At 41.3% G+C, this 25,058-nt stretch overlaps 1 protein-coding gene across 1 annotated transcript in view; it reads right to left on the reverse strand.

Moving 5' to 3' along the window:
• The window catches only part of ASZ1 (ankyrin repeat, SAM and basic leucine zipper domain containing 1), a 107,638-nt gene extending 84,043 nt beyond the window's left edge, over window positions 1–23,595 (reverse strand). The window contains exons 1-4 of the mRNA XM_074952097.1: window positions 23,494–23,595; window positions 17,712–17,811; window positions 8,056–8,178; window positions 2,210–2,321 (exon numbers count right to left, since the gene is read on the reverse strand). Coding sequence (XP_074808198.1) covers window positions 2,210–2,321; window positions 8,056–8,178; window positions 17,712–17,811; window positions 23,494–23,595 — 437 coding nt within the window. The remainder of the gene's footprint in view (window positions 1–2,209; window positions 2,322–8,055; window positions 8,179–17,711; window positions 17,812–23,493) is intronic.
• Between the last annotated feature and the right edge of the window lie 1,463 nt (window positions 23,596–25,058).

A 25,058-nucleotide genomic window follows, 5' to 3' on the forward strand; every position in this document is an offset into this window, starting at 1 on the left:
TTGTACATGTCATGTTTCTAAAAGGTCAGCTACCATAGCTGATACTATTAGGGTCCCTGGGCTGGAGCCTGGAGTAGAGGGTGGGCCCGGGCTCCGCCCCAACACCTTTGCCCCCTGATTAATCACTGAGACTGGGAGATAACAGAGACTGTGCAAGGAAGGATAACTTCTCCTCACCTCCCTTGCTGGCTTATGATGAAAATGGCTCAGTAGACTGTGACCCTTGTCTCTAGAGAAAGAAGGGTTACGTGGAGGGTCACAGTGAGCCTCTGAGGCTAGCGAAATCCGCCAGGAAACGCGGGACCCACGGAGGCAAGGACAGAGCTTTGTCACAATACCTATATGTGTGCGTGTGTGCATAAGTGAACACTAACAAATAGATAAGATTCCAGAGTAACAGCCGTGTTAGTCTGTATTCGCAAAAAGAAAAGGAGTACTTGTGGCACCTTAGAGACTAACCAATTTATTTGAGCATAAGCTTTCGTGAGCTACAGCTCACTTGCTCACGAAAGCTTATGCTCAAATAAATTGGTTAGTCTCTAAGGTGCCACAAGTACTCCTTTTCTTTTTTAGTAGATAAGAGAAAAATACAGTTGAGGTCATCTCTACTTGGACACTGCTGAGGCGGATGAGAACAAACTGAGGGTGGTTTGCCTGCCTAGCTCCATATAGCTACCGTGCAGAACATGAGGCTGCATGGGGTGAATGCATGCTGAATTGGCACTGCTCCCTAAAATTTCCAATCTGAGGCAAATGGGATGCATGTGCACCTAGAATGGAGCATCCATAGGGACACTACTCAAAGAACATAAATTAGTGACTATCTTTGAAAAGTTTGGTCTGGCATCATACAGGAACTCTGTGGCAGAGGCAGGGATAGAATCCAATTCTTCAAGGCAGCATTCATCTACCCTTAATCTTGAAACTGTCCTGTTCCTGCATTCTCCTGCCTCATTCACTACATACCTTCCAACTTCTACAATAAATGAGGCAAGGGCCTTATAGACAACAGACTCTTCCACTACAAAACCTTGATTCATGCTGCCAGCAGATCCATCTTGTGCACTGAATGAGGGTGGGGTCCAGTGGAAAAAATATGATATGATCATGCAATGATATGTCATCATACATACATACATACAAAGGGGCCAAATTGCAACCTTAATTCTGGCATTTCCTAACAGGAGTGCTTGATGTTACAACTTTAAAAGAATGTTATTAATGTTGTTGTCCATGTTATTTTATTAAAAAAATTTAGTTTTTCTTTACAAAATGCAGATGCCTATGAGAAAGACTAATATAAAGAATTAGAATAAATCCCAAGACATACAAAGCCTGAAAACAGAGAGGGGAAATTAATCTGAACTCACTTTTTATTTACTGTCTCGTCATTATACAACATAGGATGGAGAAGGGCAGGCAATAGGTTACTTTTTCAGTTAATTTTATTAATTTAATTAAACATGATATGAATGCAAAACCCATAGTATAGCAAATTCATAATTTTCTTTATCCTCAATTTATATTACCATGTAAAAGAATTTAAATAGTTGCATACACTCAATTAACTGATGAGATTTTTTTCATGAATCACACTGGTCAATATTGTTGCATGACAAAGCCAGCACACTACTGCCCACGACAACCCAAGTGAACACATAGAAATAGAATAACAGCACGTCAGACAACAGAGAAACAGCAATGTTATCAGCAATGTTGTTGTAGCCATGTTGGTCACAGGATATTAGAGCGACAAGGAGGGTGAGGTAATATCTTTTATTGGAGCTCTTCTTCGGGTCAGCTCTGTGTAGCTGGAAAACTTTTCTCCTTAACCAACAGAAGTTGCTCCAATAAAAGATATTACCTCACCAACCTTGTGTCTTTATTTTCAGCAATATCACATCACTGAGACACCAAGAAAGAAAAAAAAATACTATAATGTCTCAAGTAATGGTGACAGCGTAAGGAACGGCAGAGATGGCCCATACCTCTCACTACTTCTTTTGTTGCCTCCCCAACCATAGGAGAAAATCATGCAGGCGAGATGGAGAAAGAGCCTAGCAGTTTCCTCACTTCAAGACTGCTCCTATTAGGGAAAGAAGGTTCCCAGAACCTGATCCTTTCCCATGGCTGCTCCTTGAGTTTTACACATGTGGTCTTTAACAATATCTCCATTAACAGTTTAAGATTAACAAATGAAATATTTTACCGGCAAGCAACACTGGGATTGGCATTCCTTGACAGAAGTAGTTCCACAGTCTTCAAAATCTGCTCCTCTGAAGCACGTGCAGTACATGCAGCCATTAATACAGTATATTGATCTGAATTGAAAATTACAATTGGAGGATTGTGATGTCAACAAATAACGTACTCCTTGTAACAATCTGAAGCAGAGTGTTTTTAATATTACATCTTTACAATAGTTCAGACAGATTCTCAAGTTTGATAAAATAAAGTATTTGATCTTTGGGAACAACTGAAAGATTTGAGAATATTCAGCTCAATTAAGGTAAATGAAGCCATTAAGACAGATGAAACCACTCAGGAAGAGGAAGGAGAAGCAACTGAGGAAGACAATGAAATAGTAATTGAAGAGTAGGAAAAACCCAAGACCAAGCTTAAAAAAATAATCAGGTATATTAAGTGGTCTTATTTTCAAAGAACTGAACACTTTTAGGACATATAGGTGAATTTAAGTATAAGGAAAGGAAAAAACTGTCTTCTATAGAACAGTGGTTCTCAACAACAGGTATATGTATTCCTGGGGGTACAGAGGTCTTCCAGGGGCTACATCAACTCATCTAGATACTTGCCTAGTTTTACAACAGGCTACATAAAAAGCACTAGCAAAGTCAGTACAAACAAAAATTTCATACAGGCAAAATGAGAAACTAAGCAATTTTTCAGCAATAATGTGCTGTGACACTTTCGTATTTTTATGTCTGATTTTGTAAGCAAGTAGTTTTTAAGTGAGGTGAAACTTGGGGGGTACACAAGAGAAATCTGACTCCTGAAAAGGTGTAAAGTAGTCTGAAAAGGTTGAGAACCACTGCTATAGAAAGTATTTGAAAAGACTGAATTTTGAAACAAAGTAACTACACAAAATGAAATTTCCCACAAGTCATTTTTCAACTTCCATGAGCAGAAAGATAATGCAGTTGATTAATATATTGATCTTAGTAATGCATTTGACACATTGGTTGACAAAATCTTATTCAAAATGTATATAAATTAGATACCAACACTGACACATTGACTGAATGCAGGCAGGACTTTAAACAAAGGGCAATGATAAACCAATCAATTTGGGGGGGTGGTATCTAGAGGTGCATTGGAGAGATTAGTGTTGGGTATTTATTTAACATTCATAAGCTAAAAACTGAATTTTATTAACATGCTGATTCTAAATTTAGTTAACATATCTGGGAAAAATAATCTGAAATCTGAAATACAAATATTCAAAAGGAAGGAGAAAGCTGGAGAGCAATAATGCTGAGAGAGAGCTTGGAGCGATGGCTAGTCTAAAATTAGATAATGTGGCTCCAAAAAAGGCCAAAGCACTTTTGTGCCTCAAACACAGCTACCATGTCAGATCAAAGAATACATCAGTTTTAGGTGCCACTACACATAGAATACTACATTTAGTTCTAGGTACCTCATTACCTGAAAGATTGAAATCTTTCAGTTATTCTGAAGATTGCAATATGATTATTAGGAGTAGGAGCCAGGGACTGACTTGTGAAGAATATAAGTAGGGCACTACCAAATTCACGGCCATGAAAATCATGTCACGGACCGTGAAATCTGGTCTTTTACGTGCTTTTACCCTATACTATACAGATGTCACAGGAGAGACCACATTTCTCAAATTGGGGATCCTGACCCAAAAGGAAGTTGCAGGAGGGGTCGCAAGGTTATTTTAGGAGGGCTGCAGTATTGCCACCCTTACTTCTGCACTGCCTTCAGAGCTGGGTGGCCAGAGAGTGGTGGCTGCTGACTGAGGGCCCAGCTCTACAGGCAGTAACACAGAAGAAAGGGTGGCAATACCATACCATGCCATTCTTACCTCTGCACTGCTACTGGTGGCAGCTCTGCCTTCAGAGCTGGACTCCTGGCCAGCAACAGCCGCTCTCCAGCTGCCCAGCTCTGAAGGCAGCGCCGCCGCCAGCAGCAGCGCAGAAGTAAAGGTAGCAGTACCACAATCCCCCTACAATAACCTTGCAATCCCCCAACAACTCCTTTTTGGGTCAGGCCCTCTACAATTATAACACCATGAAATTTCAGATTTAAATAGCTGAAATCATGAAATTTATGATTTTTAAAATCTTATGACCGTGAATTTGGTAGGGCCCAAAATATAAGAAAGCATCTCAACTTACTAAAGACAAACTGTGACAGGGAAGATAATTATTGATGCAAAATGCTTAAAATGTGGGTTTCACTCCTTTAGCATAATGTCAGAAATCATTTTCATAGTTCTGCATTTTTCATGTAAAAAACTTATAAAAGCAAACGTGAGACAATGGGTAAATATGATTTCATTCTAAGGGTAGTCTACACTTAGTCTAGAGATATCATGCATAATACCCTCAATTCACACACCACTCCCCATGGACATCAATGACACCTTTGCACTAAGATCAAAGGTAAAATAAGGCCTTTATGTAGTAATTAAACTTAAATATAGTAAATGTATTCAGTACTTGTCTGTCACACTCAACGTTACTCAGTGGGAAAATGATTATTTATATTACCATTGCATCTAGGAGCCTTAGTCACAGAAAATATGCTTAACTTCAGGATCTCTACCATTTGATTCTCTTCCCCAACCTCTTCTGTCTGATATCTAGCTCCCTTCCTCCCTATGCACATCTGTATTCCCACAGACACACCTCTTGGGCACCATTGTAATATTACTAAGATCAGCAATGAGAGCAAATTTTTACATTTAGTACCATCATTACCCTTTATACTTAACAACCAATTAATAAATAGAAGTTGTGGAAGTTTTTTTGGATCTTTCTGCAAGCTCAGGAAGATTTACATTCAGTTCACCATTGGATGGTTATCTTTGCACTAGGGCTACAATCCATATGATAAGATTCCAGGAAAGTCACTCTTTGTGTCAATTGCCTAAAATATCTGCTGAGTCAGCATGAAGTGATGGGTGATTGAAAGCTATTTTTGTTCAAAGTATCACCAGATTCTACCATCACTGGGTTTCACAGTCTGTTACCGTTCAATTTTTAAGTTCTCAGCCATTTTGACTTTACAAATTACACCTGTACAATGTACAGCTACAGTAATGCATGTATTTATGCCATGCCAAGTGTCCTAGGCCACTGTAAGATCAGAGATAACTCAACCAATCACTACTCTTAGGCTACAGCTAATTTGCATGCAGCAATTTCATTGGTTGTATGAGGAAGACTGCACAGATGTTGGATTACTTGGGCCCGACGTTAGCATTAAGTAAAATTGCAGGGTCTGAAGAATCTGAATGTGCCAGACAGGCAAATACAGCTGGTTGAAATTTTTATCATCAGAAAGATGTTGGTGTCTCCTCCCCATGGCCTTTTGACCAAAATGAAACTTTTTATTTGGGGGCAAAATGTTTCCTTTTTGATTAAGAGTTTCAAAATTGTGTGTCTTTTTGGTGAGGAAAAGACTTGCCAGTAAAAGAGCAAAGGAGAGAGACAAAAAAGTGAAAGTGTTTTTCCTCAGTGAAATGAAATTTCATCAAAAAAGTTCACGATGGTTTCAAAGAGAATGAAAGTTATTTTCCCACATTTTTTGCAAAAGCTACTTTTTTTTTTAAACCAACTCTATAGGCCACATAAACATATCATGTAGATCTCGTTTTGAAACTACTGATCTAAAATATGCTGTTTGGCTAGGCAACAAATTAAAGTATTAAGGGGAAGAAAACTATTTGTAAGGTGCAATAATGTTATCGACTTAATACCAAAGAAAGAGAAACTATTTAGAGTAGCACAAAATGGCCTAACCAGAAATATAGAAACTGCTATACTGGATCAGACTAGTAGTCCATCTAAGTCCAACACCCTGTCCTTAATGGTGGCCACTTGCAGATATTTCAGAAGATATAAAAACTCTAAAATGGAGAGCTATGGAATAATCTTGCAACAGAAGACATTTCTTCCTAACCCCCATTAGTTAGCAGCTAGCTAATGCCTTAAAGTATGAGTAAATTCCAGCCATCCCCAACCATGTCCCTTCCACCAAGAGAAATGCAGGAGTTAGTGGTATAGAGACAGTTATGCCACTTGGTGTCATATGGAAATTCCCCCATGTAAATTTAAGTCCTCTTTGCACTACCAGAATGGCACAGAGCAGGATCTGGCTCACAGAAAAAAATCTGTTTTAATCAAAACATATACCAAGCTAAGCAGAAATTTTGGTAAAATTCATTAGGATATTGCATGCTGTAGTGTTAAAATAAGCTTTTTTTTAAAAAAAATATTCCTGTTGTCAGGATAACACTAGTTTATTTACTGAAATGATGTAACTACATGATTGCTAGAGCAGCTTTTCCAAACTGCACTTTATAATTATTTCCTTTTAAAGCCTGAAGCATATATTACCCCTCTTTACAAAAAAAGACTCACTCACAACCATCTGTTAGTGCATGTGATTGCCATTATCTGCCCACTAACTCCAATTCAAGTGACGTTCTACTGCAGTTCACTGAAATTCATCTGAGTTCAATTACTTAAAGGAGGAAGTTCGGTTTAAAACAAGATAGAAAGCACACACAGGATATTTTTGAAAAAACTTTCTTCATCGATATAATAACTGAAATATATTCCTGCAAAGAAAAAAAAGATTCTTTAAGTGTCCCACACGTTGCTGTCTTCTACGATGTAGAAATGTCTTAATTTTGACTTCCATCAAGGTAAGAAAATGAGCTGTGTTGTAAGATTTCATATTGACTAGTAAACAAAGCCACTGAAAAACAAATCAGAGTCTGTTTCTTAGAAAGAAACAGCAATGAGTATACAGGAGTTATCAATTTTTTCTATATACTTGGGAAAATTTGTTATATAACAAATTTTCCCAAGTATATAGAAAATTTTTTGGATTTTTCCAGATTATGTAAACCTTGATCATCCAATAATCAGATCACGCAAGATTAATTTGTCTCCAAAATTAATTTAGAAAACTAATTTATATTATGTATCACTAATTATTCAATTTTTACATGTTCCCGACAAGACATTTACCTGTACTGTACAATTTTTCTACAATATTTCCATTTACTATGGTAATACAGAGTGAGACTTTTTGATTTAAAATTTGACAACCTTCATTTTACTGGAATACCATGCTGCATTTTTAGAAAAGTGAAAACATAATGAATGCACATTTATTTACATTGTACATATGATCACTAGTCCAATGGGACTTGCAGGCAACTGAGAGGAGACATTCTGACCTATGCGGCCAGATGGAAAGTGGGAGAAATGAGGATCATTATCTTCAGAAGGGACAGGAGAGCATTTCTATTAGTAGTTAAACTATACAGACCCTGTCTTCAAACATTTATAAAGCATTTAACATAACAGGGGCCCAATCCTAATAGGTGGCTCCGGGTATTGCCATAATATACATATTTAATAAATGAATTAAATTATTTAATTACACAACAGTGTCCTGTAATTTAGGCAAAATATTTCCCCCCTACTCCATTTCTTATAGGATATAAGAAAAAGGCAGTAATTGAGGTCAGCACAGTTCTAGCAATACAATTTAACTTGCATTTACTGTAGAATTAGTCAAGGGGAGCACAATACATTAAGATTTGTTTAAACAAAATTAAACCCAAAATTTTGTGAGTGATGGTGTGGTAGACTGTTTTAAAATTTTTCTACAATCTTGATTACAGTCTCCAGATTATGAAGCCAAGTTTAGGACCTAGTCTACTTGACAGTGACCCTTTCTTTTTTCCTGAATATTTAAGAGATGACATAAATAGGAGAAAGTGTACTAGTCAGAATCAACTGTAACTTCTAATTTGATTCACAAGTATCTTACCCTTATCAAAGCTTGCATTAGCACCTCTGTCCAGTAGGATACGAACTAATTCCACATTAGCAACACTAGCAGCATACATCAGGGGAGTCCATCCAAACTGAAAACTAGATTCTACGTTCACACCTGTCAAAACGTTAAAAAATTTACAAAGATAAATATGTATTTTAGAACTCCAACTCCAATACACACAGTAATGTAAATATTTAACTGTTTTCTCTAATGTCTTTATATCTATTCCTAGGGAGAGGAAGTGCTTTGTTCCATATTTTTATCTTCTTCGATCAATTAAAAGACTCCATCTCTGCTTGGAACTCTGGAAACAAATTCCACAACTGAATATCAAGAAGCCTGATTCTTAACTCATCAAAATCAAACCACCATAACATTTCAAACATGATCCCAGAGACAAAAAGATTTTAGAAAGGCTAGCAACACACAATTGCAGCAAACTTATTCATTATCACAGCTGTGCCCAGATTTATCTTCTCCACTTAAATAATGCAGTGATTCCCACTAATAATAATAAGATGATGATGATGATGATGATTTTTGGTTTTGCTTCATGAATTGGACTTTGTGTGGGAGGTCACAAAACAGAAAGTAGGCTGTGTCTAGCAACAGTGAGAGGAGCAAGTAATTCCACCCTAGCTGGTTGCTAGGGTTTTCATGATTTAGAACTCCCCTACACCGGCCCCTTCTGATCTCTGTCTGCTTTTGCTTTAGCATAAGCTACCTTAGCATTTAGTACTACCTAATTAAAGGTCTCTAGAGGAAAAAACAAGATTTAACCACAACACCCAGATGTGGTTCTAGACTAATGATTTCCCATGCACAAGAAAAAAATATTACCCAGCTGTAATTCTGATGCTCTAAAACCATCATTTATGCAAGTTTCTGACTGTTCAGTCTTTCCCTCTTAGCATAAAACTCGTGTTACTTTCCTATTTAAGATTTTGACCCTGCAGGGGAGCTGGGCAAAGCACAAGCCTGGCCCTGTATCTGGCTACTACATATCACTTCCTGACAAACTGAAATGCTACCTTCTGAACATTCCAGTCAGGTCTTGCAACTGTCCAGGAGACACTCTCAGGACAAACTTAATATAAGATGATCAACAAAAGATTTTAAAAGTGCCTCAGAAAAATATTTTAAAAATAAGTTGCAAGAGAAGAATTCCTCAAAGTAATTTTCAAACCCCAAAAAGAATCAGAAAGGGAGTGGGAATGCTCAAACCCCAGTATTGCTGAAACTTGTAGGGTGGTGTAGACAGGAAGGGACACAGCTGGTCAGGGTGGATTTGATTTAAATCACGATTTAAATCACTAGTCAGGAAGACTCGATTTAATCATGGATTTCTACATAAAACTGCATTCTTGTTGGTTGTTATAACCTTAATACATATTCTTCACAATTCAGAGACAGATGAGCCCAAACTGGGTCTCTCTTACGGCCTGCTACCATTATAGGTTTTCCCTTCTAGTGAGAGAATGGTATGGTAGATCTCAAATCAGTGAAGGCTACACTCAGAAAGACCTCAAGACTTCCGGAATATACTGCTCAAACAGTTTCACTTTTGTTTCTACTGTCTGTCCCGCCCTTCTCACATTTATCTGAATACTTCTTCTCCTTGTCCAGATCTAATCCGCCCCCAACAATCTTCTATTCATTGAACTTTTTGAAACTTTGCACTTTTAGAGAGCAGTAAGGAATTGACTCTCTGTACACAAATTTGCAGAGGGACAATAAGGCTGAGGTCTGTTATTTCTCACCTCTATAAATTATTTATTTAAAACCATTTTTTGCCGTTGACAAGCATATTATTTCTGGAGACACAAATCCACACTTTGAGAACGGCAAAACTAAGCATCTCTGATGGTATCTTCTAGACTTAGCACTGAGTCCCATTGGGTAGATAGAAAGATTAACCTAAATAGTCTATACAGAAACCCCTGGAACCGCATAAGATTGGATCCCTAATCCATGAACTATTGGAACGCATTTACAAAACTTTTCTTAAACATTACATGAATATATTGTCTCATACTGTAGAATTAGAATTTATAATCCCTATTCCATGATGAGATATCTTTGAGCTATAATGTATCTTAATTAAAACTATCTTTAGATAAAATGCTTTTTGAGGAAAAAATCTATCAAAAAATCCGATTTAAATAAAAAAAAATCTGATTTAATTTTTTTTAAATCATTGATTTTTATCCACCCTGCAGCTGGTCAGTCTTCCCTCACTGCCAGCTCAAAAAGTGGAATTAAATTACCTAATTAGTGATGTGTTATGATCAATAATACCAGGGACTATCAACCTCTTCACATCTGTGCCCTCTGAATCAACAGTAGTGCCTGGTTTATTTAAGTGAGGGAGGCACTACCAGTTCAGTCTGGCCAGTGTCTGGCCAAGGAAGGCCATGTCCTCTTGTGTGGGGATCTTTCCCTTTCTGGAAATGGTGAAAGGTGGCACAGAAACAAGGGACTGCTACTGGAGTGCAAGACAGAGCTGTAGGGGGTGCAGAAACTTATACCACTTTGAGTGAGCCACCTCACGGTACACCTTACTGTACAGCCACTGCAAGGAAGCTTTAATTTGCCATTAAGGTAGCTAGAAACTGGAGAGAGAAGAGAAAAACTCCTAACAGACATCTTGGGACAAAGCTACATTTGTCTAACAGCTGCATGAGAAACAGACCATTTCCAAATTGGGGTGGGGACTCCCAGAAAAAGAAACAAAACTGGACAACTGTTGTATGGAATTACACAAATCAAAGAAAATGGAGCCAGTTCGGAAGCCTACAACAGTCACAGGAACCCATTAGGAAAAGTAAGGAAATACTGTATGGCTGGGATGGTGATCTAATCTGAATGCTGAATTAGACCTAGATTATGAAGAACCAAGATGCTTGAAGTATACTATTAAAAGGGTAAGAACCGTGAATCTTGTAATCTTAAAGGCAAATTGTTTCATGCTCTTACCAGAGACAGAAAGGAAAGAGGATGAGGTACAGGAATGAAAAAATGAGGACTGGTTTCAAGATACTGTACACTATTAACAAAAAACATGTTTAGATCTTGGCAGCACTTTTAACTCAGAAGGTATGTCTACACAGCAGCTGGGAGATGTAATTCCGAGTACAAGCAGACATACGCATGCTAGTTCTGCTTGAGTTAGTGCCTAAAAAAAACAAGTGTGACCGTGACAGCATCAGGAGCAGCTTGGGCAAGCCATCTGAGTATGTACCCAGGTATAGTCAGCTACATTGGTTCCAAATAATTTGAGTTCTTTTAATAATACACTTGTGCACATAGCTGGCCTATGTAACCAAGCAATCTTATCACCTTTCAGATCCCTTCCATATCACTGTTCCACTCATATCTTGTTTCAAATTGGAATAAGCTCTTTCGAGCAAGGACTGTGTCTTCATATCTTTGTGCTGCTAGCACAATTGGATCCTCATAGGGCCTGTCATAAATATAAAGGGAAAGGTAACCACCTTTCTGTATACAGTGCTATAAAATCCCTCCTGGCCAGAGGCAAAACCCTTTCACCTGTAAAGGGTTAAGAAGCTAAGATAACCTCGCTGGCACCTGACCCAAAATGACCACGGAGGGGACAAGACACTTTCAAATCTTGAGGGGGGGGGCCAGGGGACAAAGGGTTTGTCTGTCTGTGTGATGCTTTTCCTGGGAACAGATCAGGAATGCAGCCTTACAACTCCTGTTAAGTTAGTAAGTAATCTAGCTAGGAATGCGTTAGATTTCCTTTTGTTTAGTGGCTGGTAAAATAAGCTGTGCTGGATGGAATGTATATTCCTGTTTGTGTGTCTTTTTGGTAACTTACAGTTTTGCCTAGAGGGATTCTCTATGTTTTGAATCTGATTACCCTGTAAGGTATTTACCATCCTGATTTTACAGAGGTGATTCTTTTACCTTTTCTTTAATTAAAATTCTTCTTTTAAGAACCTGATTGATTTTTCATTGTTCTTAAGATCCAAGGGTTTGGGTCCGTGTTCACCTGTACAAATTGGTGAGGATTCTTATCAAGCCTTCCCCAGGAAAGGGAGTGTAGGGCTTGGGGGGATATTTTGGGGGAAGATGTCTCCAAGTGGGCTCTTTCCCTGTTCTTTGTTTAAAACGCTTGGTGGTGGCAGCATACGGTTCATGGACAAGGCAAAGTTTGTACCTTGGGGAAGTTTTTAACCTAAACTGGTAAGAATAAGCTTAGGGGGTCTTTCATGCAGGTCCCCACATCTGTACCCTAGAGTTCAGAGTGGGGAAGGAAACTTGACAGGGCCTTTAGGTGCTACTTCAGTAAAAAAAAAAACAAACACCACCTCTATTGAAATTATACTCTGAGGCTCCATTAAATAAATAAATTTTTACCTACCATTATGGAAAGTTTTCACTGTGCAATCTGCATATACAGTGGACTGCAAGATGGCCATCAAGAATAACGGCAGGGTTCACTTTCTTTGAGGCCAAACTCACAATTCTTACAAGTATCAGAGGGGTAGCCATGTTAGTCTGGATCTGTGAAAGCGGCACAGAGTCCTGTGGCATCTTATAGACTAACAGACATATTGGAGCATAAGCTTTCATGGGTGAATACCTACTTCTTCAGATGCAATTCTTACAAGGCAACTAAGACAAACCTTTTGAAGACTAGTACCAGCATTTATTTACATTTAAATTCTTCTAGTTTTCTACCTCTGTTCCTCCCGCCTCACTCCACTGTATATATCACTGGCTAGAGCTAGACAATGAAACTTAACCAAGAGATAAACAGAATGGAAGCAGAGCAAGACAGAAAGGTGGCACAGAAAAATTTGGTACGGAAACAGGCAACTGGGGGTATGCGGAAGAGAAACATCAAGAGAGGATGGTATGGCAATACCGGGGAAAAGAAATGTAGGAAAAACAACAATACACACTGCTCTAACCACTAGAAGGAATGTCAAAACCTGTTGCAGAGATGTGACTTGCACTCGATTACAACAACATATGAGTAAGGTAGAGTCTATATTTTTTAAGGTAAAGTCTACATTTTCCTGGTAGAAAATGACATGAAGTCCCTCATCCCTCTGCAGTGATGTAAGTCCCTTTAGACTCAACTCTTGGTTTTACTGGGAACTACACAGGGCCATCCCTAGATATTTTGGAGCCCTAAGCAGCCCCCCCGCAGGGGGGAGGAGAGTGGCTGGCCCCAGGCCTTTGCGGGGGGGGGGGGCGACAGGAGCAAGCTTGGGGAGCGGGGGGAAACTGCCCCCCAGCACGAGCCAGCAGAGCGGAGCGAGTTAGGGCCAGGTTGCTCCACTTCCTGACACCCAGTGAGTGCAAGGCAGGCCCAACCCCACACTGATGGGGCGGCGGGAAGTGGAGTGACCCAGCCCACTCCGCTCTGCTCCCCTGGCTCCCAGCCTTGGGACTTGGGGGGAAGGGGCAACCGCCCCCGCAGCAGTCACCGGCGGTGCGGCTGGGAGCCAGCGGAGCAAAGTGGGCTGGGGCCGGGTCAGTCCACTTCCCGCCACCCGGGAAGGGACATTGCCCAGGGGAAGGGGTGGAGTGGATGTGGGGCTGGGGCGGAGCAGGGGCGGGAAGAGGTGGGGCTGGGGCGGAGCAGGAGCCATGGGGAAGAGGCAGGGAAGGGCAGCTTTCCAGGGCGGTTCAGCCAGCCGGGGGATCAGGCTGGCTGCTGGAGCAGCACGCAGCTGCATAGGGCACCAGGAAATTTGGGGCAATTTGGTGCCCCAAATTTTCTGGTGCCTTACACACCTGCATAGTTTGCATCTGAGTAAGGACAGCCCTGGAACTACAGCATTCCACAATCTCCAGCCAAATGCTGCCTCTGCCGAGTAGTGCAGACCTGACCATGTTGCTGCTTTACATATTCAAATAGCTTGGTCATGTGGTTTGTCTGTCCTATATATTGCTATCACTATGATAAGAAGGGTGTTTAACAGCCAATGATGAGGATATTTGTTTTACAGCATTCAATACTGTGCAAAGTACCTTACAAAGAATCATACTAATCCTTCTCAAAAGGTTTTACAAGCTATATAAACAAAAATGGGGCCAAAAAAAAAAAAAAATGGAGACTGGCATGCAAGAAGCAGAGGGAGAAGGGATTAGTGCACATCATATGGAACCTGTGACTTCTGCAATGTTTTCTCCTTTTAATATTCCTTTTTAGACCCATATCCTTCTCTTTTCTCTAGTCCTCTCATAGACCGCAGCCCTGATTTAATACGGCTATTAAATGCTTAGGTCTAATTAACCCCTACACATTAGCAAACTTTTATCATGTTATCCTCCACAAAGTTACCCACAAGTCAATCTTTTAACATACAAAACAGCTGAGAGAGTTAGAACTACTCACTCCTAAAGAAGGAAAGGTGGGCCCTCCATAGCACCTTACAGCTGCTCCTGCTGCTGTGTGCCTCCTGAAGGAAGCCAGGGACAACTTTAAGGGCTACTCCCTAGGAAATGCTTTAGGCTTTAATCTACATGGCCTCAACAACCCCTCTCCCTAGACTGCTGTGTACTCTAGGAATCCTTCTTATGGAAAACAAAGACTTCCCACTTTTTATGCTATATGTACACAATTTCTCATCCATCTTGCAACTCAGGTACAAAACCAAACCTTTCCTTTGCCCTTTTAATGCAATTGTTTTCAGTGCTTGTTATGTCCAGGTTGTGCCAGAGGTTTTTCTTTAACTAGCTGGATTCTAGCAATATAAAGATAAAGATCTGTGATTCACCTCCAAAGGCAATACTTGGCATAAAAGTACCTTCCTTATCTCTGTGAACAGAAGAGAATGCTGCTAGAGGAGCAGCGTATTGCCCATATATTCTGTTGGCTTATCTTACTACCAACAGGAAAGCTACTTTTGTAGACAGAAAATGAGATCTGAAGTTCCAAAGGTGAATGAGGTAACGCTTGAAGAACTAAGGTCAAGTTCCACGTACAGACTCTTTTCCCCAACAGATTCAAGTTACTTGACACCTATGAAAATCAAGAGGATGTACAGATTTTTTTGGCCCATTCCTAAAATAAACTTTAGCACACAGTCTGTTCATATCCAGACTCAGTTAATTTGTCCTGTAAGAATTCAAAGATACAAGTCACTGGTGGATTTATATGACTTATTTCTCTGAGAGAGCAACAGTGGTCAAAACAATCGTATCCCTGCAGACTCTGTCAATGTGCAGTGTCCCCCCCATAATTAACCAGACATTAATAATTATTTCTGAACATAATTTCTCTCTCAGCAGCAATGCAGAAACACCAAGATCTAGCCCAAGTCTAACAAGAATTTTTGGATTCAGTAGGTCTTCACTGTTGAAGAACAGAAGAGAGTATTAAAAACTGAATTAACTCAGAATTTAGCCTTACTGGCCACTGCAGAGTTGGCAGAGCAATCAATTTTTTCCATCTTTGTGGATGAGAGAGAAAATGGGGCAAGAAGGCAAACAGGAATTATAAAGACCACTCAAGTCTGTGGTCTAGATCTCATGGAAAGAATCTTATTTGAAATAAATTGTGATGATAAATGCCTAATTTTGAAGTTCTCAAAAGATGTTACCATCATCTTTAAAACCTTTTTTTCCCTCTTTTCAGTACCCAAGGAATCAAGTATAGCCCCAAAAACTGTTCTGAGCACAGAAGAAACAGAGCTAATTCTCTCTCTTAATACCCCAAGTTGGTGTTTTCACTGTATTTACACACTTTTTTATTCACCTTATTTACATACATTTCTAAGGTAACTTTCTCCATAGCATCTATGCAGTTAACTGCATCAAAATGAAAAAATGCACTTTACATAAAAGACCAATTAGATTGCCTGTTCCCCTATCTACTCACTTCCCCTGCCAACACAGAATTTTACCCTATAGTATGACAATGTGATAGCCACAGAATTCCCTTCACCCCTATGTTACATCAACACCTCCAAAACCCTTTGGGTGGATTATTTCCTTACTGAAAAATATGCTAATTCTCCATCACTTTGCCAGATTTGCTTCTGAGGCAAAATTAACATTTAGATTATATGTAATTTCTCATGGGCTGCTCTAGTTTGTGACATGGACTGCAGTGGCTCCCAGAGCAGTCCAGAGTTTGGCTCAAAGCTGTCATTGCCCCACTTACTTCCCTCCTCAGGCTTCACCTTGGGAGTATGCCTCTATCAAGTTCTACTAAGCTATTCTGGTTGGATTTTCAAAGGGGCAACAAAGTTACCTCTATGACCCCAGAACCAACTCCTCACCAAATTGAATTACTGCTCTTATACTATAGCTCTTCAAAGAAACTGATGAACAAATTCAACATTGTCGAGACTACTTCCTCACCTCCCATTGAACCCATTCTCAGAAACAGCCATACTGTTTTTGCTAAAAACTTCAAAAATTCAGCCTGTGGCAGAGAACAACATCAAAAATTTCAGACTGAATGGTTAAAGTTTGCCAAAGTTATAAGCCACTAAAAACAGAGGCTTATAATGTAAAACATTAGGCAACCCTAACTGTATAGGCACCACTCACAGTCAGCTCCACCTATCAATAAAGAAAGCTTTGACACAAAGCATGAGGTCACAAACATTTCATACACAGTGATGTTAATTTGCTTCACCCTTTTAAACAACCAATTTTGCAATAGTGTTTTACTTAAAATGAATGCACTTCATACTGTGGTCACGAAATTGGCAGTTTTTATTTTCAGAAGAGCAAGATACATCACTCAGTTTAATATCTGGAAAAAAAAAAACGCCCCAAGTTTGCCAACAAGCTACAATTTTCCAGAAATTATACTAATTTTCTCAGAACAGAAACTCCTTTCTGCTATACTCCAGTTTTGTGTTGAAGCACAATTTTCTGAAGATCACCACGAGGCAGGTTAATTTATCTGTGTAGCTCATGACTGACCACTCTAACTGCCCTGGGTGCTGCAATAAAGGATCCAATCCCCGAATACTGGATTAATGGAAATATTTTCTAAGTGAGGAAGCCATTTTAAAATCAAATTAGTATTTTTAAGCAGAATTTGTAACAGTGAAAAACATCACACAAGTTGATTAAAGATTTAGACCTCTTAGAATCAGACAATCTAGCAATCTGAAACTACTGTTGCCAGGACAGCCCAAGAGGCAAACCAAAGGCACAATAACGCTGGTGGAGTAGGTATAAAAAAACTGAAAAGCAAGAACCACTGAATTCCACCCTCAATTTAAACCTCCTCCCTGCAAATTTACAATATATTGTTTGCAAACCTAGTATACTCTTTTTAAAAAATATGAAGAGAACAAAATGTAAGGAGGTAGAGGATACTATACAGCATGCTTAGTATATTCCATCTGAAAGAAAACCTTACCAATGAATCAAGAACTCTGAACATCGGCGCTATGCTACACAATGTTATTCCTAGCAAATTAATGACTTTGTGGCAATGCTGGATGGTGATCCACTCATAAGGAGACAGTGATTCTGTAATTACATTTTGAATAAATATAGAGTCTATACTGTTTTACAAATGTTTGATTACACATACACAGGCTTAGCAATACTCCTTTGAAATTAGAAATTTAGAAGGCCTTCAAATTACATTTTCCCAAATTCAGTAGATTTAAGTTAAGTTTACAATCCACTTTTCTCACCTGAATTTAAAAGTTCTTCAATCATGGACACATCCCCAGAAGTCAAAGCTTTCTTTAATGTTTCATCCTTGTCTTCTAACTGTATTTTTTTACTAAATTGCTAAATAGGCAAGAAAATAAAATCAGAGCCCGGTTACTTCATAATAAACATTTTTTCTACTCAACGTTCAACATGCTTTTGAAGGCACAGTGGGGAAGGAAGTAGAAGAAAAATCATTGTTTTCTTTCCTCTATCTTGGTCTGAATAATTGCCAGGATTTGTTTAGGTTCTACTATAATTTACTGATAAGGACAAAGTAAGAGAAAGTTACAGCACAGAAAGGAAAATAATTTACATACAGTTCTACACCGAAACAAGTGTGCCTGTAAAAATGGCACTTTTTTATTCAATAGATCTGCTCTCCTAGCACATTCCACCAAACTGGCTTACCTTATTAAAAAATGAGATTTTTACGAACCAACACAGTTCTTGGAGAGGTAGATTTATTTTCTTGCTTGCACAAGAGAATTGATAATTCCTATAGCAAGGCTACCCATTCCCAAAAGCGGTCCAAGGCCTTGAGTCCAAGGCCGGCAGTACCGCCTAGAGACAATACTCCTGACTGTGTCGACCAATGGCAAGAATCAATGGCCACCTTGCCTAGTGGTGCGATTCAGCACCTACATCACCCAATGGCAAGAGTCAGCAGCCAAGGATAGGGGAACTCAGGCTTCCCTGCTCCACTGGGTTCCAACCCAGAGCCCAAAGAAACAATAATTTACATTGTACAATCTAGGAGACAGGCGCCCCATGCCTAGTCCCTGGGCCACTTCCTACCGCGGCTTCAGATCATCTGCTTGTCTGACTTGTGGTTCCCTTTGGAGTTCCTGTCTGTGGCGGTTCAGCGTCCACAACCCCTGTGGCTGAAAAGTCTCTGGCGGAGTGACCATAAGGCCTGGTCCCAGCCTTTGGGAACCTCAGTGGCTTCTCTGCAGGAGATTGTAGACCCATCTGCTCTCCTGCTCAGTTAACCCAAACTGAGTTGAATGCTCCCTCCCCAGCAGGGGCGACGGGGCATGGCTTTCTGTGTCCAGAGCAACCCGTTAACCCTTGTCTCATCAGTGTGGGGCTCATACACCCTGTCACACCCATGAAAGTCTAATCAGTTACACTTGCATACACAACAGAATCCAAGGCCAGTGCAGTTGAATAGATATAATTAAAGCAGTTTTTGGCCACAAATTATTACTGGAAGTGCTGGCAGAATACTAGGGTGGAACAGAATCATTAATATTTCATTATTGTTTGTTTCCAGTCACAGCATGAGATAAATGTCACCTAAACTCTGCATTTCCCAGTTTTCTAACATTCATTATTCCTTACAAGAATATTAGAAACACAGCCTGACCTGATAATTAGGCTTGGAAGGATTAGATATTTATTGGTTAATGTTGATTTTACCGTATACACAAACCAACAAAAATATTTCCAATAATAATCATCAAAATTTTCAGATAGATAAAAACAGAAAAAAAAATGCTTAAAAATAAACACTGATCTTATGCGTTGAAATTTTAAAAAATCAAATGCTGCAAAGCGAATGCATAATTCACTCAGTAATACCTGCAATAAGCTCACTAAACAGTGATAAACTAGAGTATATCTTTAGAAGGACATCCAATCTTGATTTAAAGACTGCAGAAGATGAAGAAACTAGCAATCCCTGTTAAACTGTTCAATGAAAGGTTACCATAATAGTCAAAAGCTTGCATCCAATTTCCAGTTTCAAATTCCAGTCAAAGTCTGTCTGGTAGCCTAAAGAGCCTTCTATTAGAGCTCTTCTCTCCCTTATCAGTATTTATACACTGATCAAGTCACCTTTTAACTTTCACTTCCAGGAACACAATCAATTTAGTTTATTAAGTCCCTCATGTTTCCATGTCTCAAATCTTTAAGCTCTTTTCTGAAACATCTCCAATATTCAACATCCTTACTAAAAGTGCAGACACCAAAACAAAACATAATATTTAAGTAGTGGTCTCACCATATACAGAGGCAAGATCACCTCATTACTCCTACTCTATAGCCTCAATCCCAACATTTGCGTTTGGAAATGTACACTCTTACATTAATAGCACAGAAGTTGATCCAATAAAAGATATTACATCACCCATCTTATCTCACTAAGAGCATAAGGAACTTTGCAGCCACATCCTTATATCTACAATATAAAGATTTTTTCTGTGAAAATCAGGGTGGACTGATTTAAATTACCAAGTGGAAAGCCTTCATTTCCATCATCAATTTTAATCAAGTTTTCCATTTGTACTGCAGTTATTGTCTAAAGAAAGGTACCCTCTTATTGGTTCATATAACTACTAAAATATGTTGATTTACAAAAAAAAGAGCTTGATATTTTCAGATTCTTATTAATTATACATTTTAGTATGTTAGACAATGGTAAGTGATATATTGCTTATCTACTAGACAATAAACTTTTTGCTCATGATTTGTGTGAAGCTGCATTATGATAGTAATTAGAATTTAATTAAATACACAAAATATCATATAAAATTTGTATTAAACAAAACAAGCCCTTAATTCAATACATAACCTACCATACCATATTTATGAAGCTTGACCTCAAGAGTTAGATTTTTTCCCAATTTCTTTCTTTCATAGCAAAGCAGCCTTTAACTCAAAGTTTTTGATAGAGGCTCGTGAATTCAGTGCATTTATTTTTCATTCACATGTTTTAAGAGATAAGTTTAGGCCTTACATTTTGTATTAAAATCAGACTTCAATTTAAACAGGTTCATTTTTAAGCAAGAAAAAACCTTATAATTTAAAAAACAAAACAAAAAAAGTCAGTTTTTAATTTTTTCAGAGAAGCATGGATTTTTATCCACCTTCATGTAAATTAAACATCAGCAATATTTTCAATGGTTCCCCGATGTTGCCATTATTAGTCATCAAATTTTCAGTTGGACTTGATATCAAAGGTCTTCAGAAAGGACTTAATTGCTGAGAAAGTAGTGGCTCTGTGAGATAGTTCAGGAAAGGTGTTCCGTGCATAAGGAATGGTACAGAAAAAAGCACATAGGCAGTAGTGAAAGAAGATGACAGAGGACGTGTCAAATCTGATACTATTAGTAGGGCAGGAGGGACTGGTGAGGGGCTCAACAAAAAAGCTTCTGGGTTGATCTGAATGATGAGGCTAAACACGCATTTTCAACCCACTAGTGTTGAAGCCTCTTTATTACACAGCAACATGAGAAGTATCCAAGTAGCCAGTGATAGTGAGAAAACTTAGTGCATGATATGAATTCACAATATTTAATCAATGGCTTACTCCACCTCTCAGCTAGTCAGGGCACAAAAAGCAAACCATTAAACTGGTCACCCATATTGCAAAGTCTAAACAACAGAAACTCACATCAGTAGCCCACAGATTAGCAATTTTGTTCATTCAAAACATTTACTGAATCCTGAAAATGGTCCCAATTCAGCAAAGCATTTACGCAGGTCCTTATTTCCATGCCTATTCAAAGTACTTAAGCAGATGCCCCACTGAAGTTAATGTCACAAAGTCCCTTTTCAGAGTAGATTAAAACTTTTAAGTCTGAATCCTGTAAAACATAGGAATCTTAAAAATACTAATTTGCTAGGAGCAGCCAGAAGACTACAAGACCCCAGAACTATAATATTCAGTTCAATTGTGGTGAAACTCCAATGCAAAACTGATGTAATTGAGTGGAATTTTTCCTCCCCATCATTACAAATGCACGTTTGTCAATACAGTGATATGTCCTGGCTGCTCCTAAAATCATTTTGGTACATGAACAATTTACGCTTTATTTAAATAAAAACAAAATTAGAAATAAGAAGCTATAAGAAGTTGTATTTCTTATGAATACCTAATATTCTAAAACAGAAATATGATTTTTTTTGGTATTATCTTAAAACTTCCTATGGTCACTAATTCAACTGGAAAGTTTTGTGTGGATTCAGTATCAGGCTGTGAGAGTATTTAACACTTAGCTATACAGCATGCTGCACTTCCAAAGCCACGTACAAATAATGTACAAACAAGGCAGAAACGCGAGGGGAGGGGAAGGAAATACAGGGGGGGAGTGGAGGGGTACATCCTCAGCCACATCCCCGCTGACAGATGGCCAACGCGACCCAGAGGGTGGATGACTTATGGGCTCTGCTGGATCAGCACAGGTCACACATGGGATGCTGCGGCTGCTCAGAGGTTGTCCCCAGCGCTGGTACCACGGTAGGACTCTATAGTGAAGCAGGGTCCACATCACACCCAGCGAGCCATGTGTGCAGCAGCGGTGCAGCCCACTAGGTTGCCAGACGTCCGGTTTTCAACCAGAATGCCCAGTCGAAAAGGGACACTGGCAGCTCTGGTCAGCACCGCTGACTGGGCCGTTAAAAGTCTGGTCGGCAGTGCAGCGGGCCTAAAGCAGGCTCCCTATCTGCCCTGGCTCCGCGCAGCTCCCGGAAGTGGCCGGCATGTCCCTGTGGCTCCTTGGCGCAGGGGCAGCCAGGGAAGTTCTGCATGCTGCCCCTGCCCTGAGCACCGTCTCCACAGGTCCAATTGGCCGGGAACCAGGGCCTATAGGAGCTGCAAGGGCAACGCCTGCAGGCGAGGATAGCATGTAGAGCCCCTTGGCCAACCCTGCACCTAGAGCAGGGGTGGGCAAACTACAGCCTGGATCCAGCCCACAAGCCGTTTCAAGCCGGCCCAAGAGCTCTCACTGGGGAGTGGGATCTGGGGCTTGCCCTGCTCCGGCACTCCAGCTGGGGTTCAGGGTCAGAGGCCGCACCACATAGCTCCTGGAAGCCCCAGCGTGGCCCCGCTCCAGTGCTCCAGCTGGGGCACAGGTCGGGGGCTGCACCACATGGCTCCTGGAAGTTGTCGCATGGCTGCACTCTGGCTCCTATGACTGCCAATGGCCCCTCCAGTGCTCCAATGGGAGCTACAGGGGCGGTGCCTGTGGATGGGACAGCACACAGAGCCGCCTGGCCACGCCTCCGTGTAGGAGGCGGAGAAGGGACATGCCACTACTTCCGGGAGCCGCTTGAGGTAAGCGTTGCTCAGAGCCTGCACCCCTGAACCTCTTGCCACGTCCCAACCCCCCTGCCCCCGCCCTGATCCCCCTCCCACCCTCCAAACCCCTCGATCCCAGCCCAAAGCACCCTCCTACACCCCAAACTCCTCATCCCCCGCCCCACCCTACAACCTGCACCCCCAACCAGAGCCTTCACCCCCTTCCACAGCCCAACCCCAATTTTGTCAGCATTCATGGCCCGCCATACAATTTCAATTCCCAGATGTGGCCAAAAGTTTGCCCACCCCTGGCCTAGGGGCTGCAGGGACATATGGACCAATTCCAGGAGCTGCCAGAGATAAGGGCCACCCCTCATCCCTGGCCCCACCCCAGAGCCTGCACCGCCAGGCGGAGCCCGCACCCCCTCCCACACCTGAACCCCCTGCCCCAGCCCAGTGAAAATGAGCGAGTGAGGGTGGGGGACAGTGAGCGATGCAGTCAGCGGGCACGGAGCCCCGGAGAAAGGGCGAAGAGGGGGCGGGGCCTCGGGGAAGGGCAGGGCCGCGGTGGGGGGGATAAATGGGGTTCAGTTTTCTGCAATGGGGCAGTTGGCAACCCTAGGCCCAAATGATGAGCGCCGAGCACGCGGGCCAGGCCCAGAGCCCCCGCAACCCAGCCAGGCCCCCAGCACCACCGCCGCCTGCCTGGCAGAGCGGCGGGAGCCCGAGGGCGCCCCCACCTGCGGCTCCTCCTGCACGAACCCGATGACCCAGCGGTCCTCGTCGCTGTCGCTGCTCTCGCCTCCCCCGGCCACCGCCAGCGAGCGGGAAGCCCCCGGCATGGCCCCCTGCTGCCGCCGCGCGCCCGCACTGCGCCCGCTGAGCCCCCGGCACCCGAGCCTCGTTTCCACTCCCCGCCGCCGGAGCGGGAAAACGTCTCACGTGGGAAGCCGCTGCGGGTCACGTGGCTGTGCGGCGGGGCCCTAGGGGACGGTGAGCGAGCGTGTGCTCCGCCCCTGTCCGCGCGTCGCCCCGCGAGCCCCGCCGCGCGGGTGCCCGGGACCGGGCTGGGGGAGGGACCCCGCAGGCGGGGCTGGAAGTTGACTCATAAACTGGCTTTTCAGGACTGGGGTTTTTAATTTTTCTTAAGGCAGCATAAACCCCTGTCTGGAGTAGAAGGGGGCTCGTGAAGGACCCTGAACAAGGTCCGATCGATTTCAGTAGGCACTGGTGTTTTCTGCTAGTGCCTCTGGGACAGACATGACACCCCCTGAAACGTGATGGCTGCTACTTACAGAGTGGGAGTAAGTAAACCCATAGTCCAGTCTGCTCTCGAAACAAGGGTCAAGCGGTGTCCTGGATGGAAAACTTTGAAGTAACACAGCAGTGGCATAGAAAGGAGTGCTGAGGAGTCACCATTATTATGATCTCCTTTTACCATCAATAAATTCACAAATCTGTTTACAAAACAAATTAGGAACCCAATCCCACATTCCTTACCCAAGGAAAACCACTATTTGATGTCAATGTGAGATTTGGCTAGGTAAGGAGTGAAGAATTTGGCCCTAAATCTAGTAAAAGTGTGCCAATGGCCAAATGCACCTGATGAGTCATAAAATGTGGCCCTGCCTACTGCTTAGTTTCTTACTTCATCTAAAGCGTGAAGATAAGATCAAATGTAATTTTTTATTGCTAGTGAATTCTAAAAGACAGCAACTGTTATTAATCTGTCAGAATAGGTATAGGTAATAAAAATTATAGTTGTGTGCATTACTTTGTTAATGTTAGGAACCTTTAGGAAACAGATAGATGATAAGACAGTAAATACTATAATACCACTATGTAAATCCATGGATGGTCCCCACGTTGAATACTGTGTGCAGTTCTGGTTGCCCCATCTCAAAAAAGATTTATTAGAATTGGAAAAAGCACAGAGAAGGGTAACAAAAATGAAGAGGAGGTAAAAATAATCTCTTCCATATTAGGATTAGTCTCTGGATTAAGTTTAGAAGCGTGATCAACAAGGGTGATGTCGTGGTGGGAGTCTACTATAGACCACCAGACCAGGGGGATGAGGTGGACGAGGCTTTCTTCCGCCAACTCGCAGAAGCTACTAGATCGCATGCCCTGGTTCTCATGGGCGACTTCAATCATCCTGATATCTGCTGGGAGAGCAATACAGCGGTGCACAGACAATCCAGGAAGTTTTTGGAAACTGTAGGGGACAATTTCCTGGTGCAAGTGCTGGAGGAACCAACTAGGGGCGGAGCTCTTCTTGACCTGCTGCTCACAAACCGGGAAGAAT

The sequence above is a fragment of the Natator depressus genome, chromosome 1 (genome assembly GCF_965152275.1).
Source record: "Natator depressus isolate rNatDep1 chromosome 1, rNatDep2.hap1, whole genome shotgun sequence".
NCBI classification, from domain to species: Eukaryota; Metazoa; Chordata; order Testudines; family Cheloniidae; genus Natator; species Natator depressus.